Source organism: Castor canadensis, chromosome 1 (assembly GCF_047511655.1).
Source record: "Castor canadensis chromosome 1, mCasCan1.hap1v2, whole genome shotgun sequence".
NCBI classification, from domain to species: Eukaryota; Metazoa; Chordata; class Mammalia; order Rodentia; family Castoridae; genus Castor; species Castor canadensis.
Window position 1 is genome coordinate 85934148 of NC_133386.1, and position 13729 is coordinate 85947876.

Genomic DNA, 13729 nt, shown 5'->3' on the forward strand with positions numbered 1-13729 from the left:
AGAAAAACATTCGAATGCCTAAACCAAACTGCTGACTTCAGCGTTTGTCTCTCTTTCGTAAACCTGATTCTTGAGGTCAGTCAGTACACTCATGCTCACAGGATTTGATTGTTGGGTGGATAATGTTATTTTGCAGGGTAGCTTTCAAAGGCTGGAACTTATGAAGAAAAAGATGGATAATAAGATTGTGAGCCCCATGAGAAAAGAGACTTGCTTTTTTCTTTTCTCACTCCTGTCTCCCTGTGTAAGGAACAGTGCCTGGCACATATGAATGCTCAGGAAATATTTCCTGAATAAGCAGGAAGAATATTTGCCTCTACAGACCTAAGATGCTTTCAAAACCATTTATTGGGCTGGTGGAGTGGCTCAAGTGGTACAGCACCTGCCTAGCAAGCACCTGCCTAGGATTGAGTTCAAACCCTAGTACCACCAAAAGAAAAAGAAAATTATCACTAATTGCCACCTACAATTTATTTTGAAGTTAACAAGGTGTCATTTCTTCATTGCCAGAGTTAAAGACACATTTATTTGGCTTTTTGGAGGACAACATACTGAAAAAATATATGAGATGAAAAGGTTCTCTTCCTCCTTTAACTGAAGAATTATTTACTAAATATTTATTAATTAAAATGGAATAAACACTTGTGAGGAGACCATGCTGAGGTGAATCAAAGGGATCCTACCCTTAAGATACTTGTGAAGAATCTAACGGGGAGATAGGACATGTGCTCATAAGTACAATAATGAAGGAGAAAGGGGATCAGGAAGCCAGCCTGGGCTCTGGGGAGTGCAGGACCAGGTCAAGTGCATCTTGTATCCTTATTGTCTAGCAAAGGATAGATACTTAATATTTGTGGGATGAATCAATTATCTCCTTATAACTGAGCCTAACTCCAAATAACAAACAACACAGTGTTTTAGTGGATGAAAGAGGTTACACATTAATCAGAGATGTTGGGGAAAATTAGGGGTCATGAGTGGGTGGGGATGAAATGCAGGAATGGAGGGACGATGTAAATCAGGTATGGAGGAGCACCATAGCTGGGTGCCACTGCCATGGGCATGGTGGGAGATGAGGCTGGACTAGGTTGGGCTTGGGAGTCAGGGGGAATAGCAGCTAGGTAGACAGAGGGAAGCCCTGGGGCTCCCCAAGGGGTGTGTGTGGGGAGAATTAATCTAGCACTGGTGGGAAGCTGGGACACAAGAGGATCAAAAGGTACTGAGACCAGATAACTTTTTGGTTCTGGTTGGAATCAAAAGCCATTGGAGGTGGCAGAGGGATTAAAAAAAATCAAAGACTGAAAAACCTGGCATGGAAAAGATGGGTGGCTTATTAGACGTGGGGTTGGGGGCATGAGACTAGGGAGGACAAAAATATACTCCAGGTCTAAGCTTCAATGACTGGGGAAATGGTAGTTCTGATAGGAACAGAGAATGTGGCTCAAACAGCTGGTTTTATTTGAGCTGGGTGGTGAGCAAGGTTGGGTTTGCACAGTCCCAGGAGTGAAAGGAGTCACAGAGGGGTGTGCAGTTGGTATCTGAGAACCTCATGGTGATGACACAACAGCTTGAGCGATGGGGGTTTCGCTTAGGAAATGAAGTCCTTATAGAATAGGTTATATGGCACACCGGGTAACCTAAAAATTAATCCCCTTTCCTACTTCTGGGGTCTGTTTCTCTCCAGAGGTAACCACTGTTTCATTTCCGAGTAGCATCCTAGAGATATTCTGGATATATGTTTTCTATGTTCCCAAACACTTTCATATTTTTGTTTAAAGGCTACAGAAGACTTGTACAGAAGGAAAAGAATAAGAGAGATGGAAGGAATGAATTAAAGAGGATTCCTGAAGCAAGAGGAAGCAGAACGTCAGTGACATCTAAAGTATGTACTTTAGAAAGAAGAGTGCACCCCTTTCAGAACTAGGAAAGGCAAGTGGAGGGCAACAGAGATTTCTGTGACTGTCATTTTGAAGGCCTAAGGCTCCTTAGCCAGTGTGGCAGAGATGCTCATAGAGGTAGATGGATGGCTTGATGAGGATGCAGAAAAGATGTCAAATACTCACTGCGGATGCTAGAAAATACCACAGAACCATCAGATCCAAAAATCGATCCAAAAACGTTTATTTTGATTATTTATAAAAGAAATACAACATAGCAACTTAATTTGTGTTTACAAATTTAAAAATAAATTTACATAAATGTATTCACATCGTTACATTAAACAAGTTTTAGCTAAATGTTACAGGTAGTGTTGAACAAACATAAAATATGAACCAAATTTTATGGTTTCTTTTTTTGTGGTATGGGGGACCAAACCCAGGGCCTTGTAAATGCTAGACAAGAGCTCTAACACTGAGCCATCTTCTTTCTTTCTTTCCTTCCTTTTCATAAACTCTTCAAATCTTAAATTCTATAAATATCCTCAGTATACATTCAACAACTACCAGAAGATGGATCAGGAAAAAATTGGACAAATATGATTTCAGGAACCAAAAGTAAAGATGATTATACTTGCTTCAGGTGTTGTGGTAACTTTTACTTTATTTTTTGTGGTGCTGGGGATTGAACCCAGGGCCTTTGAGTAGCCTTCTATCACTGGGCTACAACCCCAGCCCTGAAAGTCACTGAACTTTAACCAGAAGCATAACTGAAGTAAGACTGAAGAAAAAGTGAGTAAAAAAATTTTTTTATTTGTTTTGATAAAGCTCAAAACCCAGAACTTGGAAATTTATACTTTGAGCCGCGAAAAGTAGTTTTAACAAGGGCAACACTATTTGTGATTGGTGGGTATCAGACTTTCTTTTGCAGGTTACCTGCCAGCAAATAGCCCGGGTGTGGGGGAGGGAGTGCTAGAGGCTGTGTGGAGGTCACATGTGAGAACTGCTTCTGTCTGCTCAGGGCTTTACTTTCACGGTAACAGCATCCAGACTTGGCGCTGGCTCTGGGCCTGGATGCTGCCTCAGATAAACGCTGGGCTCCTGAAGCCAGGAGAGGATGTGTGGCAGCTGCGTGGGCATGCTTCCCTCAGGCTATTTCCAGGCCAATTACACAGTGGCTGGCAGCTCTGTGCAAAGGCTAAGGTTTGAGACCTACATCTGAGGGAGAGCTGATCACAATTTTTATGAGGAAAGTGGACAAAAACAGGTGCTTACCAAGACCTGAGCACTGCTACCTAGTTTAAGTAAGCAAAGGAAGTAGGGGTCCATTTCAGCTTATTCCTTGAAGCATGGCTCTTAAAAATCAGTAGAGCGTGCCTACTTCATGGTGCCTAACTTGCAGCCACCTATGTGAACCTACAGTATAAATAAGGTCCAGCTTGTGTATCAATAATTAAACATAGCTAATTTTACTAATCTGGAAGCTAGTGGCATTTCCTGATTGTAAGCCTTAAGAATTTTACATTTTCCTATGTGTAGAATGCTTATACAGTAAAATAGCAAAGGCACTTTCAGGTTATATGATAAATAAAAATACATGAATAGAGATAGGATTATTTATTGGTTTCTTCAGTTCCTGTGTCCATGGTAATCATCGAGAGCCCAGTTCTGCACTTCACCTTTGGCAAATATCGTAAAGAAAATGGCACCAAATATGTCAATAGCAGCAGCGATGCAGAAAACAATCTGCCATTCTCTAACGGTGTTCTAAGAGAAAGAAAGAAATGCAAATGAGAAAGTTGTGTTTGTAGTCCACTTTAAAAATAAGATGGAGACACAAGAGTTTTACACTGGCAGCATTATTCGTAAAAGTCCCATGCTTGAAACAACCCAGCAGAACTGTGGTGCATTTGCTCAATGGAACACCATACAGCAAGGACATGAACGAGCTCCCAAGCAGACACTTCTCACAAAGTGCCAAGCAACAAAGCCAGGCAAACAGGACCTGCTGAGTGACTGCCATTTACATAAAGCTCAAAAAATCAGACTAATTGCCTCTGCTTTTGGTGGGGTGAGGGAAGAGTGGATGGAAGGCACCTGGGGCTTGCTGCGGAGTAATGTTCTGTTGTGATTGGGAAATGTTTGCTCGGACAGAATGCTTCTAATATTTATATAGCTGTATACTTAGTATTCGTACATTTTGATTTTTCTTTCTTTTCCTTTTTTTTTTTTTGTGCTAGAGATCAAACTCAGGGTGCCGGGCATGCCATGCATGCACTCTACCCCTCAGCTACATCCCCAGCCCCAGGATTTGTGCCTTGTAAAAATAAATGTTAAGTCAGGCTTGGTGGCACACATCTGTAATCCAGACACTCAGAAGGATCCTCAGCATGAGGATTGTGAGTTTCAGGCCAGCCTGGATACCCTGTCTCAAAAAGCAAAACCAAAACAAAAAAGAAGATAATGAAAATAAAAGGTGTGGCGTGTCCTTGACTCATGTGTTACTAGGGAAGTTATGCCTGTGGCTAATCTCCAAATTCTGAAGTGTGAAGTGTCTTGTCAATCATATCAAGGAAGGATGAGTTGAGCTGGATCCTGAGGTGCAGTTTCAAGGGTCTGGGATGTCCTAAGGATACCTGTCCAGTGTGAAAGGTCTCCAATGGCACACGAAGCAGGGCATGTACCTCCAACAGCATAAAAACACCAAGGTTATCCTAATTTGGGATCTTTTGATACCGTCTGCAACCACTTTAATTTTCATAATTTCAATCCAACCAGAGTGCTACCTTTGCATCATTTTAAACAAACAAGCAAGCAATAGAATGGGCAATATGAAAGAGGAAGGGATGGCACTAGGAAGCAGTATGAAGTCATTTATTACTTAGGGAAAAAGGGAAACAAGGAGAAAGAAGAAGACCTGTGGCTGTTATACTCATCTGAAGTGAATGCTTTTCAGTGAAATGTTTTTTAGAAATCCACCGTAAATTTTAGTGATTAGCAGGGTGTGGCAGCTCAAGCTCGTAGTCCTAGTTACTTGGGAGGCAGAGATCAGGAGACTTGAAGTTCAAGGCCAGTCCAGTCAAAAAGTCCTCAAGACCCCATCTCAACCAATAGCTGGGTGTGGTGGCATGTGCCTGTCATCCCAGCTTTTCGAGGAAGCACAAATAGGAGGATAGTGAGACTGTCTCAAAAATAACCAACACAAGAAGGGCTTGACAGAGTGGCTCATGTGGTAGAGCTCCTGCCTAGCATGCCCAAGGTCCTGAGTTCAAACCCCAGGTGAGACAGCCTATTTTTGCTCTGGTTATTTTGGAGATGGGATCTTAAGAACTATCTTCCAGGGCTGGCCTTAAACTGTAATCTTCCTGATCTCAGCCTTCCAAGTAGCCAGGATTACAGGCATGAGCCACCACACTCAGCTCTCTATATACTCTCTAAATGGCAAATTCCTTAAGTGTAGAAGAAGCTTGTCATTTTGCCATTGAACATAACTTTGTATAGTTTACCAATAAGCATTCCAGAAATGCTCATCGAATAAAGGTTTGACTATTTCAGGGTTTCACTACATGTAGTAGCATAGTGTGTGTGTGTGTGTGTGTGTGTGTGTGTGTTTGTGTGTGTGTACTGGGGACAGAACACAGGGCCCGAGCATGCTAAGTAAGTGCTATCACTGAGCTGTACCCTGGGACCGATACAGTAACAACTTCAATAGGACCTTTTCCTAATATCTCCCATACCTTCTGTCTTTGCAGAACTGCTTGCTGAGAGTAAGTCTCCATCTTTCACTTAGCAGCCCTTCAAATATGTGAGGACACCTATCACATCTTCCCAAGTGTTTGGGTCCTGTAAACATTTTCAACTACTTTAACTTTTTCCAGGGCTGAGTGGGGGTTCAGGTGGGAGAGCTCAACTAGTTAGTGCAAGGCCCTGAGTACTACCAAAAACAAACCAATAAACAAACAGCAACAAAAATGCATCACTGTGCCTTACTCTCTCTCACATGACCTCCTCACATTTTACTCACCTTTTTGGTCCACTTTTTGTCCAAACCAAACACACCAATCATTTATTTGGTAATATCACACCTTTTAAATACTCATGTGATTTCAGCTGTAAGGTCTTCATTAGTTCTACTGTTCTGTCTAAATTCAAAGAGTGGTTTTTGAAAAGTATACTTTCCTGTGTGGATTTTTGTTGCTATGGAGAATTTCTTAAGAGTAGACACTCTGAATTTTACCATTAAAAGTAGTCAAGTGACACAGGTGTGCTCCTCCCACGTTTTCAGTTTACAAGCAAAAGAACTACTTACATCCGGGGTCAGACTTTTGGCAATGCCAGGCCCAACCATCCCGGGAATGGTGGCGAATGTGTTTGTGACGCCCAGGAGGATGCCCGCATATCTGTGGAGACATTTTCACAGGCTTACTACTGGGTTATGCATTTATGCGGCTCCTTTCAATAAACAGCCATCCTACTCCCAGGTTGTGTTCGGGTGAAATTGTATGTCTTAGTGGAATGACTTACTGAACTAGGATTTTAATTTAGCAAGTGACAAACCCACATTTCAGTAGTTTGTTAGTAGTTTGACATTGCATAGAGGAACACAGCCTTTGAACTGATCCCTTTGCTCTTTTGTGGTTTTTTTGCAGTATGGGGCTTGAACTCAGGGCCTACACCTGGAGCCACTCTACCAGCCCTTTTTTTGTGATGGGCTTTTTTCAAGATAGGGAATCAAGAACTATTTTCTCAGGCTGGCTTTGAACCACGAGCCTCCTGATCTCTGCCTCTTGAGTAGCTAGGATTATAAGCGTGAGCCACAAGCGCCCTGTAAACTGATCCCTTCAAAGTGATACAGAATAGTGCTGACATACAAGTTTTCATACATGCTGTTTCTGGATGGGGGGCTTGGTGTGTCTAGCTTGAATTTTTTAAAGTTAAAAAAAGTTTATGAGCTGGGGGGTTATAGTTCAGTGGTAGAGTGCTCACTTGGCATGCTTGAGGCCCTGGATTCAATCTCTAGCACTGCAAAAACAAAATTATTTCCAGATTACATAATTGAATTATACTTACTGAAAATTAAATAAGCCACTTGAAGAGTGGAGATTGGGAGGATTGTGGTTTGATACCAGCCTGGGGCAAAAAGTTAGTAAGACTCCATGTCACTAGCAAGCTGGGTATGGAGGCTCATGTCTGTAATCCCAGCTATATGGAGGGCATAGGTAGGAGGATCAAGGTTGCAGGCTGGCCTGGACAAAAAGTGTGGGACCCTATCTGAAAAATAACTAAAGCAAAAAGGGCTGGGGCATAGCTCAAGTGGTAGAGCACTTACTTAGCAAGAGGGAGGCCCTGGGTTCAAACCCCAGAACCACCCCCCACCAGTTAATAAAAAAGGGAAACCATTAAGAAATTAAAATTACTTATAGTTCTTTCAAAATAGAGATAATTAACATTAACATTTTAGTAAACATCCTAATTATTTTTTTCTATACTTGTATTTTTAATTTATGATTATAGACATGAGATCATACAATTTCATAGCTCACCTGTCTCACCAATTACGTATTTGCTTACAGTCAAATCTTTGCACACTGCCCCAGCAGACAAGTTGGGTTACAGTATGTGAGTGTGTGTGTTTAAATTAGGAACACATGAGACTAAGGAAGGCCACTATGGCCAAGGTCATCAGGAATCACCATCCTAAGAATGAAGTGCTTATCATTATCTATAACGAACTGGCCATTAGGTGCCTAAAGATTCCTGACCAGGCTCCACTATCCAGGGAGCATCATTCCATGCAGACTCATACCCGTCTTGGGCACAGACTCCAATGGCTGTCAATTCCTGGTCAGGAATTTTATATGAATGGAATCATACAATATGCAGTATTTTGGATTACATACTAGGGTTGCTGAGTGTCATTACAAATTGTGGTGTGTTTCAACCAGTTCATTTCTTTTAATTTTTGTCTTTTTTTTTTTTCAGTACTGGGGTTTGAACTCAGGACCTTGCACTTGGTAGTCAGGCACTCTACCACTTGAGCTACTCCACCAGCCCTTAATTGCTGTCTTAATTGAAGAAACTGAAATGTTTCCTTTTTTAGGAATCCCTAAGTTTTAATTTAACATAATTTTATGTCCTAGAAGGTTCATCATATTTAGAATTGATATTTTCTTATTTTTTAAATGTTAATTGGTTAAAGTCAATATCATTTTTAAGCAGGATTTTTCTTTACTTTACAAAGGCAACCAGTACTCTACAATTTTCAGGCAATGTCTGAGAAAATTCTAGAACAACAAGTCTATGGACAGCTCTTTGAGTCTAGGTAATGGAACCTGACTTGCACAGTCCTGGCTATGCCTTCTGTTAGATGCCCTGGCATTCTGTCCCTTGTCTTACAAACACAGTCCCTGTTGCAGCTTGCCTGTCACAGCTAGATATCTTTGAACTTTTATTTTTCCAACTTCAGTATTTGAAATTATTTTCTGTAAATTTAATGGTTCACATCTTAGGAAATGGAAACTTAGTTTACCCCATAACTTCTTTTTCTTTTAAACTTTTTTTAGTTTTTGTTGTTGTTGTGGTCCTGGAGTTTGAACCCAGGACCTTAGTCTTGCTGGGCAGGTACTCTACCACTTGAGTCACTCCGCCAGCCCAAGAAATGCACCTGGAAGAGTGTAAATTTGAGTTTAACTTTTGTGTGTTTCTTGGCAGTACTGGGGTTTGAACTCAGGGCCCCACACTTACTAGGCAGGCTTGTACCACTTGAGCCACTCTGCCAGCTAAACTTTTTAGTTTGTGGCATTCTTTTTCAGTCTTTGTCATTGTTTACAACATAGAGTTGATATTTTCGCATGAAAATTTAGAGGTGGTGAAGGAGCTAAGTTAAAAAATGTGATTAAGTAATGGCACTTATTTTTCATAAAGGTCACCTAGATATATGCAAAGTCCAATTATAGCTTTTATTTTGGGGGGAGATAATCAGTGTAATTATTAAATAAATTCTGGACAAAATTAAAGAGGCTTGATGTTTTCTTGGCCCATGTAGCCTTATCGTGGGATAATAACACTTCTATTAGGGTTAGGATTCTCAATATCTAGGTTGCAGCCTGCTGATTTGAATTCTCCTTACCATTTTGGATGGAAAGGTACCTAAATAATAATAATAATAATAATAATAAATCCTCTTGTTGGGCACCAGTGGTTCACACCTGTAATCCTAGCTACTTGGGAGGCTGAGATCGGGAGGACCATGGTTTGAGTCCAGCCCCAGGAAATAGTTTGTGAGGCCCCCATCTCCAAAATAACAGATCAAACTGCATTGGAGGTGTGGTTCAAGAAGGAGAGTGCCTGCTTTGCAAGCGTGAAGACCTGAGTTCAAACCCCAGTCCCATGAAAAAAAAAATTCTGAATTTAATTCAGTTATCTATAAACACCATAAATTTTTCTGTTTTAAATCTGTACATATATGACACAACAAGAAAAGCATGAGCACAAATCTTTTTGGCTTATCCCCTTTAGGAAGCGTATCTTAAATTACCCCATCTTGGCAGGACCTGTCTCTTTTTTTAAACCATTAACACCTTGGCAACAGGAAGAACCAAGTGCAATGTTGCCAGGCCTTTTCAGTGACAGTTATTAAGTGCAGATGAATGCTGTGAAATTCTAAATGTCAGCACTAAGAAGCTCATTCAAGTATTTATATCACAGTTGGCCAGGGAAGGCCATGAAAGAGTGATGACTGCTTCGAAGAAAACTTTGGTATGGCATCAGTCTGTTCTGTGCTGCTGGAGTACCAGAATTCTGTGGAAATAACAGCTGAAAACCTAAAATATTTAAGGGATTAAATATGGGACATAAAATAACCCACAGAAACCCTCTATTTCAATCCATGGAAGAAAAGGCTTAGAAAATACCATGTATATAATTATATGTTAATAGGAATATTGACTGTTTATTGGAAACTTCCTGTCAGGCCTGGTTATAAGTCTTTTACATTTATCATCTCATTTAACAGGAAATCAGTCTCATGAGGTAGGGATCATTATTGTCATTTTGTAGATGAAAAAAGACTTATAAAATGTTATCCAATTTGTTTGATTCCAAATCAATACTTAATAATATTATGCCTTACAATGCACTTTGTTAAAACCACAGTGATCACTGAACTCGATGAATTTTTTTTTTTTTTTTTTTTTTAACCACAAGGCCCGGTGCTGAATGCTTAAGTGTCTATGGTCCTCAAGTGTTCTTGTTCTAACTAGGAGAGCTGGTCTACTGAGTGGACAGTGGATTGTTATTGAGACAAGAATTAACTAAAAAACAACATGGTAATAAGATATGTAACCCCTGTTAACCAAGACATAGGGAACTAGAAACAACTAGTGAAGTGTTTTTGTTGTTGTTGTTGTTTGTTTTTGTCCATGGGGGTTTGAATTCAGGGTCTTGTGCATGTCAGCCAAGCTCTTTTATCACAGAGTTATATTCCTCAGCCTTTTTTACATTTTACTTTTTAATTTATTTTTATGAGACAGGGTCTTACCATGTAGTCCAGGCTGGCCTGGAACTCAAGGTCCTCCTGCCTCTGCCTCCCAAGTACTAGATTACCATATGAAAGCAAAAAGGGGTGGGGTAGGAAAAAAAAAAAAAGAGTTGGGATGTGGCTCAAGTGGTAAACACCTGCCTACTGAGGCCCAGAGTTTACTCTCTAGTACCACACACGCACACACACACACACACAAAGGCTAAAGGTATGTAGTGAACTGGGTACCAGTAGTTCACACCTGTAATCTTAGCTACTTGGAAGGCTGCTTTACAAAATAATGAAAACAAAACGGACTGGAGGTGTGGCTCAAGTGGTAGAGGGCCTACTTTGCAAGCACAAAACCTTGAGTTCAAACCCCACTATAAAAAAAAAAAATTAAAAAAAAAAATAAGAAGGGTATGTAGTGGAGCTTCTTTTGGAGTATGTATTGAAGGGAAGGGAGAGGATTACCAGGAATCAGAAGATTCTGAAGATTTTGGAATAGACGAAAAAGGGTAAAAGACCCTCTTTTCTCAAAAAAAAAAATCATATTCATTATTTTTACAAATTAAGTGTACTAAATCTTGTGGGTTAAAATGTTTATACAGTCCCTTCCTTTACCTTGTTAGCTGGCAAAAAAGAATTCTAGAAGAATGTGGCTCAATGCTTCCAGAGACGTAGATGGAGATGCAGAATTTCAGGCTTAAAAGTAGGAATTTTAGGTTCAAATTATGGCTCTATCACTTAATAGTATGTGATTTAGATAAACCACTTAATTTCTCTAGACCTGATTGTCTCAGCCTTAATATAGTGCAAGAACACCTGCCTCACTGTTACGTGTTAAGGATAAATTAAGCTAATGTTTGAGAATGTGTTCTGTAAACTATCAAGTACTGCACAGTTCCATTTGCACAGGTAATGTCAAAATTGGACACATCAATTGGTCTGCTCCTTGGCATTCACTATCTGACTAAATTTTCACTATGTGCCAAGCACCATGATGAGCCGAGGTTGCCCAGAGTTCCTGTCTAGATGGGTGGAGAGATACAGTTATACCATGTTATTGCAATGTTCTTATGAGAATACTCTAGAAGAGATGATACACTTAAAAAATTAAAAATAACTTATTGTGTAAATTGAAATCGTGAAGAGATTTAAAGTTATTCATACAGTGGTCAAACTCACAGAGGCAGAAACAGAATGATGGTTACCAGGGCATGGGAGGAGGAGAAATGCAGCATTACTGTTTAACAGGTGTAGGATTCCAGTGGGAGAAGATGAAAAGTTGTACAGATAGTTGCACAACAAGGTCAATGTACTTACTGGCACGACCTGTAACTTAAAAATGGCTAAAATGGTAAAATTTATTTATATATATATTTTATCATGAGTATAAGAAAAGAATTTAAAGTCAATCAGAGCAAATTCTTAATATTTGTACTCACGAAGGAGCAATATCCAGATGGTTGATGCTAAATCCAGAAGAGCAAAAGCCTCCCAGTGTTGTTGATATGGTTAGGAATACAACAGCCAAAGAATAATCACAGCCTGTAAATCCAGCGGCTACCAGGAATATTGCAGGTCCAATCATGCCTGGAGTCAATCGGTTACAAAGAAAAAGAAGCTCTAGCATTAGCATTTGTTCCACCAGAAAACAATAAAATGAAATTTGAAATTGCTGCCACCTACTGTAGAAACACTGAACTGCCTTTTCTAGTGAAAGGACTCTCACTAGAAAAACTGGCTCAATTGAGTGGTAGATCGCCTGCCAAGCAAGTGCAGGACCCAGAGTTCAAACCCCAGTACTACCACAAGAACAATAATAAAGAAAAAAACACCAGAGGAGGTTGGGGGTGGTGGTGGGGGTTGGGGGGAGGAATAAAGGAGAATGATGGAGCAGGTGAGCTCAACTATGGTATATTGTAAGAACTTTTGTAAATGTCACAATTCACCCCTTCCCAGCACAACAAAACAAAACAACAAACAAACAAACAAACAAAAAGTTTGAGTATATTATACCTAATGTAGTAGAACAAAGAAAACCTCATAATGCATGTGACCAGGACTCAGCTAAAGGTCTCCAGTGTTAGAGAAGATACAGAAGTAAACAACCAAAATTATGGTTGTAGAGAGAAGCAACAGCTGACAAGTACAGAATATGCTTAAAATTCATATACCAAAGTACAGAATATGCTTAAAATTCATATACCAAAGTAGATCAATTAAATAATCCATTCTGGTGGATGAGTTAAGTAAGTGATCCATCTTAGTTCTAACAGCTGATAATACTATGCACAGGACATTACAGGCAGTTAAGCATGATAGGCAAGTAACAGCTGCCAGTTTTTCCTGGTGAGTCTACAGTGGTGCCACCCAGTAACTGTGTAATGGAAATGTTGTATTTCTATATGCTACAAAAAGGAACTTATTTTAGTAAGTATTTTTGAAATTCAGTGTGTATTCGTTCAAAAAAGGGTTAAAATGTTTCCACTTCAAACTTAATAGCTGAAAACAGTCAATGCCAATCCAGGCAAAAAGTTAGCAAGACACTCCCCTCTGGCCCCCCAGAGAAAACAAAGTGATTTATCAAACTCTGGGGATGCTGTTGAGCAGAGCAAGCCACTTTTTTGTAGTTACAAAGTGGTAATAACAGGGTATTAAAAATCATTTGTTGCCCTCAACGCAGAGAAATTAAAGCAGATACCTTAAAAGCAACTGAGGCCAATAGAAGAAGTGGACCAGGAACTACAGAAAAGGTTAGATCAAAAAGAATTAACCTAGAAGGTAACACACATGCACAGGAAATCAATGTGAGTCAACTCCTTGTATAGCTATCCTTCTCTCAACTAGCAAAAACCCTTGTTCCTTCCTATTATTGCTTATACTCTCTCTTCAACAAAATTAGAGATAAGGGCAAAATAGTTTCTGCCGGGTATTGAGGGGGTAGGGGGGAGAGGATGGGGGTGGGGGCAGGGGGGAGAAATAACCCAAGCATTGTATGCACAGACGAATAACAAAAAAATAAAAATTAAAAAAAAAATCCTTTTCCAGAGTCAGCACTGAAGAAGGATAAGTCTTCATCTCAAAATGCATGGTTTAAAAAGGACTGTATTGTACAGAATGCACTAATCCATCCTAGTGTTTTCATATGTAAACAAAATAAATGACTAACATCATTTCTAGTTTGTCTTGCACTGTTGTGCTATTGAGATATAAGAAGAAATTACATATTTGGTCTCGGTCTTTGGTTCTTGGCACACAGGTCCTAAGATCCTTGGAATCTCTGGAGTGATAAGATTGTCTTTTGTTTGCTAACAAAATGACTGGTGAC

General features: G+C 39.9%; 1 protein-coding gene and 1 long non-coding RNA gene across 5 annotated transcripts in view; one reads left to right on the forward strand and one right to left on the reverse strand.

Moving 5' to 3' along the window:
- The window catches only part of LOC141424834 (uncharacterized), a 35153-nt gene that overhangs the window by 3975 nt on the left and 17449 nt on the right, over positions 1 to 13729 (forward strand). The window contains exon 3 of one of the 2 annotated variants that reach the window (XR_012449781.1): positions 1779 to 3143. The exons of the other annotated variant lie outside the window; for it this stretch is intronic. This is a non-coding gene — a long non-coding RNA (uncharacterized lncRNA). Of the gene's footprint in view, positions 1 to 1778; positions 3144 to 13729 lie in introns of those variants that run through there. 2 annotated transcript variants of the gene reach the window in all.
- Positions 2105 to 13729, reverse strand: part of Slc17a5 (solute carrier family 17 member 5) — a 30785-nt gene continuing 19160 nt past the window's right edge. For 2 of the 3 annotated variants that reach the window (XM_020186683.2, XM_020186679.2), the window contains exons 9-11: positions 11844 to 11991; positions 6187 to 6277; positions 2105 to 3644 (exon numbers count right to left, since the gene is read on the reverse strand). In XM_020186683.2, the coding sequence (XP_020042272.2) occupies positions 3507 to 3644; positions 6187 to 6277; positions 11844 to 11991 (377 nt within the window). In that variant the 3' untranslated portion in view covers positions 2105 to 3506. The remainder of the gene's footprint in view (positions 3645 to 6186; positions 6278 to 11843; positions 11992 to 13729) is intronic. The other variant, XM_020186681.2, reaches the window with a different exon arrangement.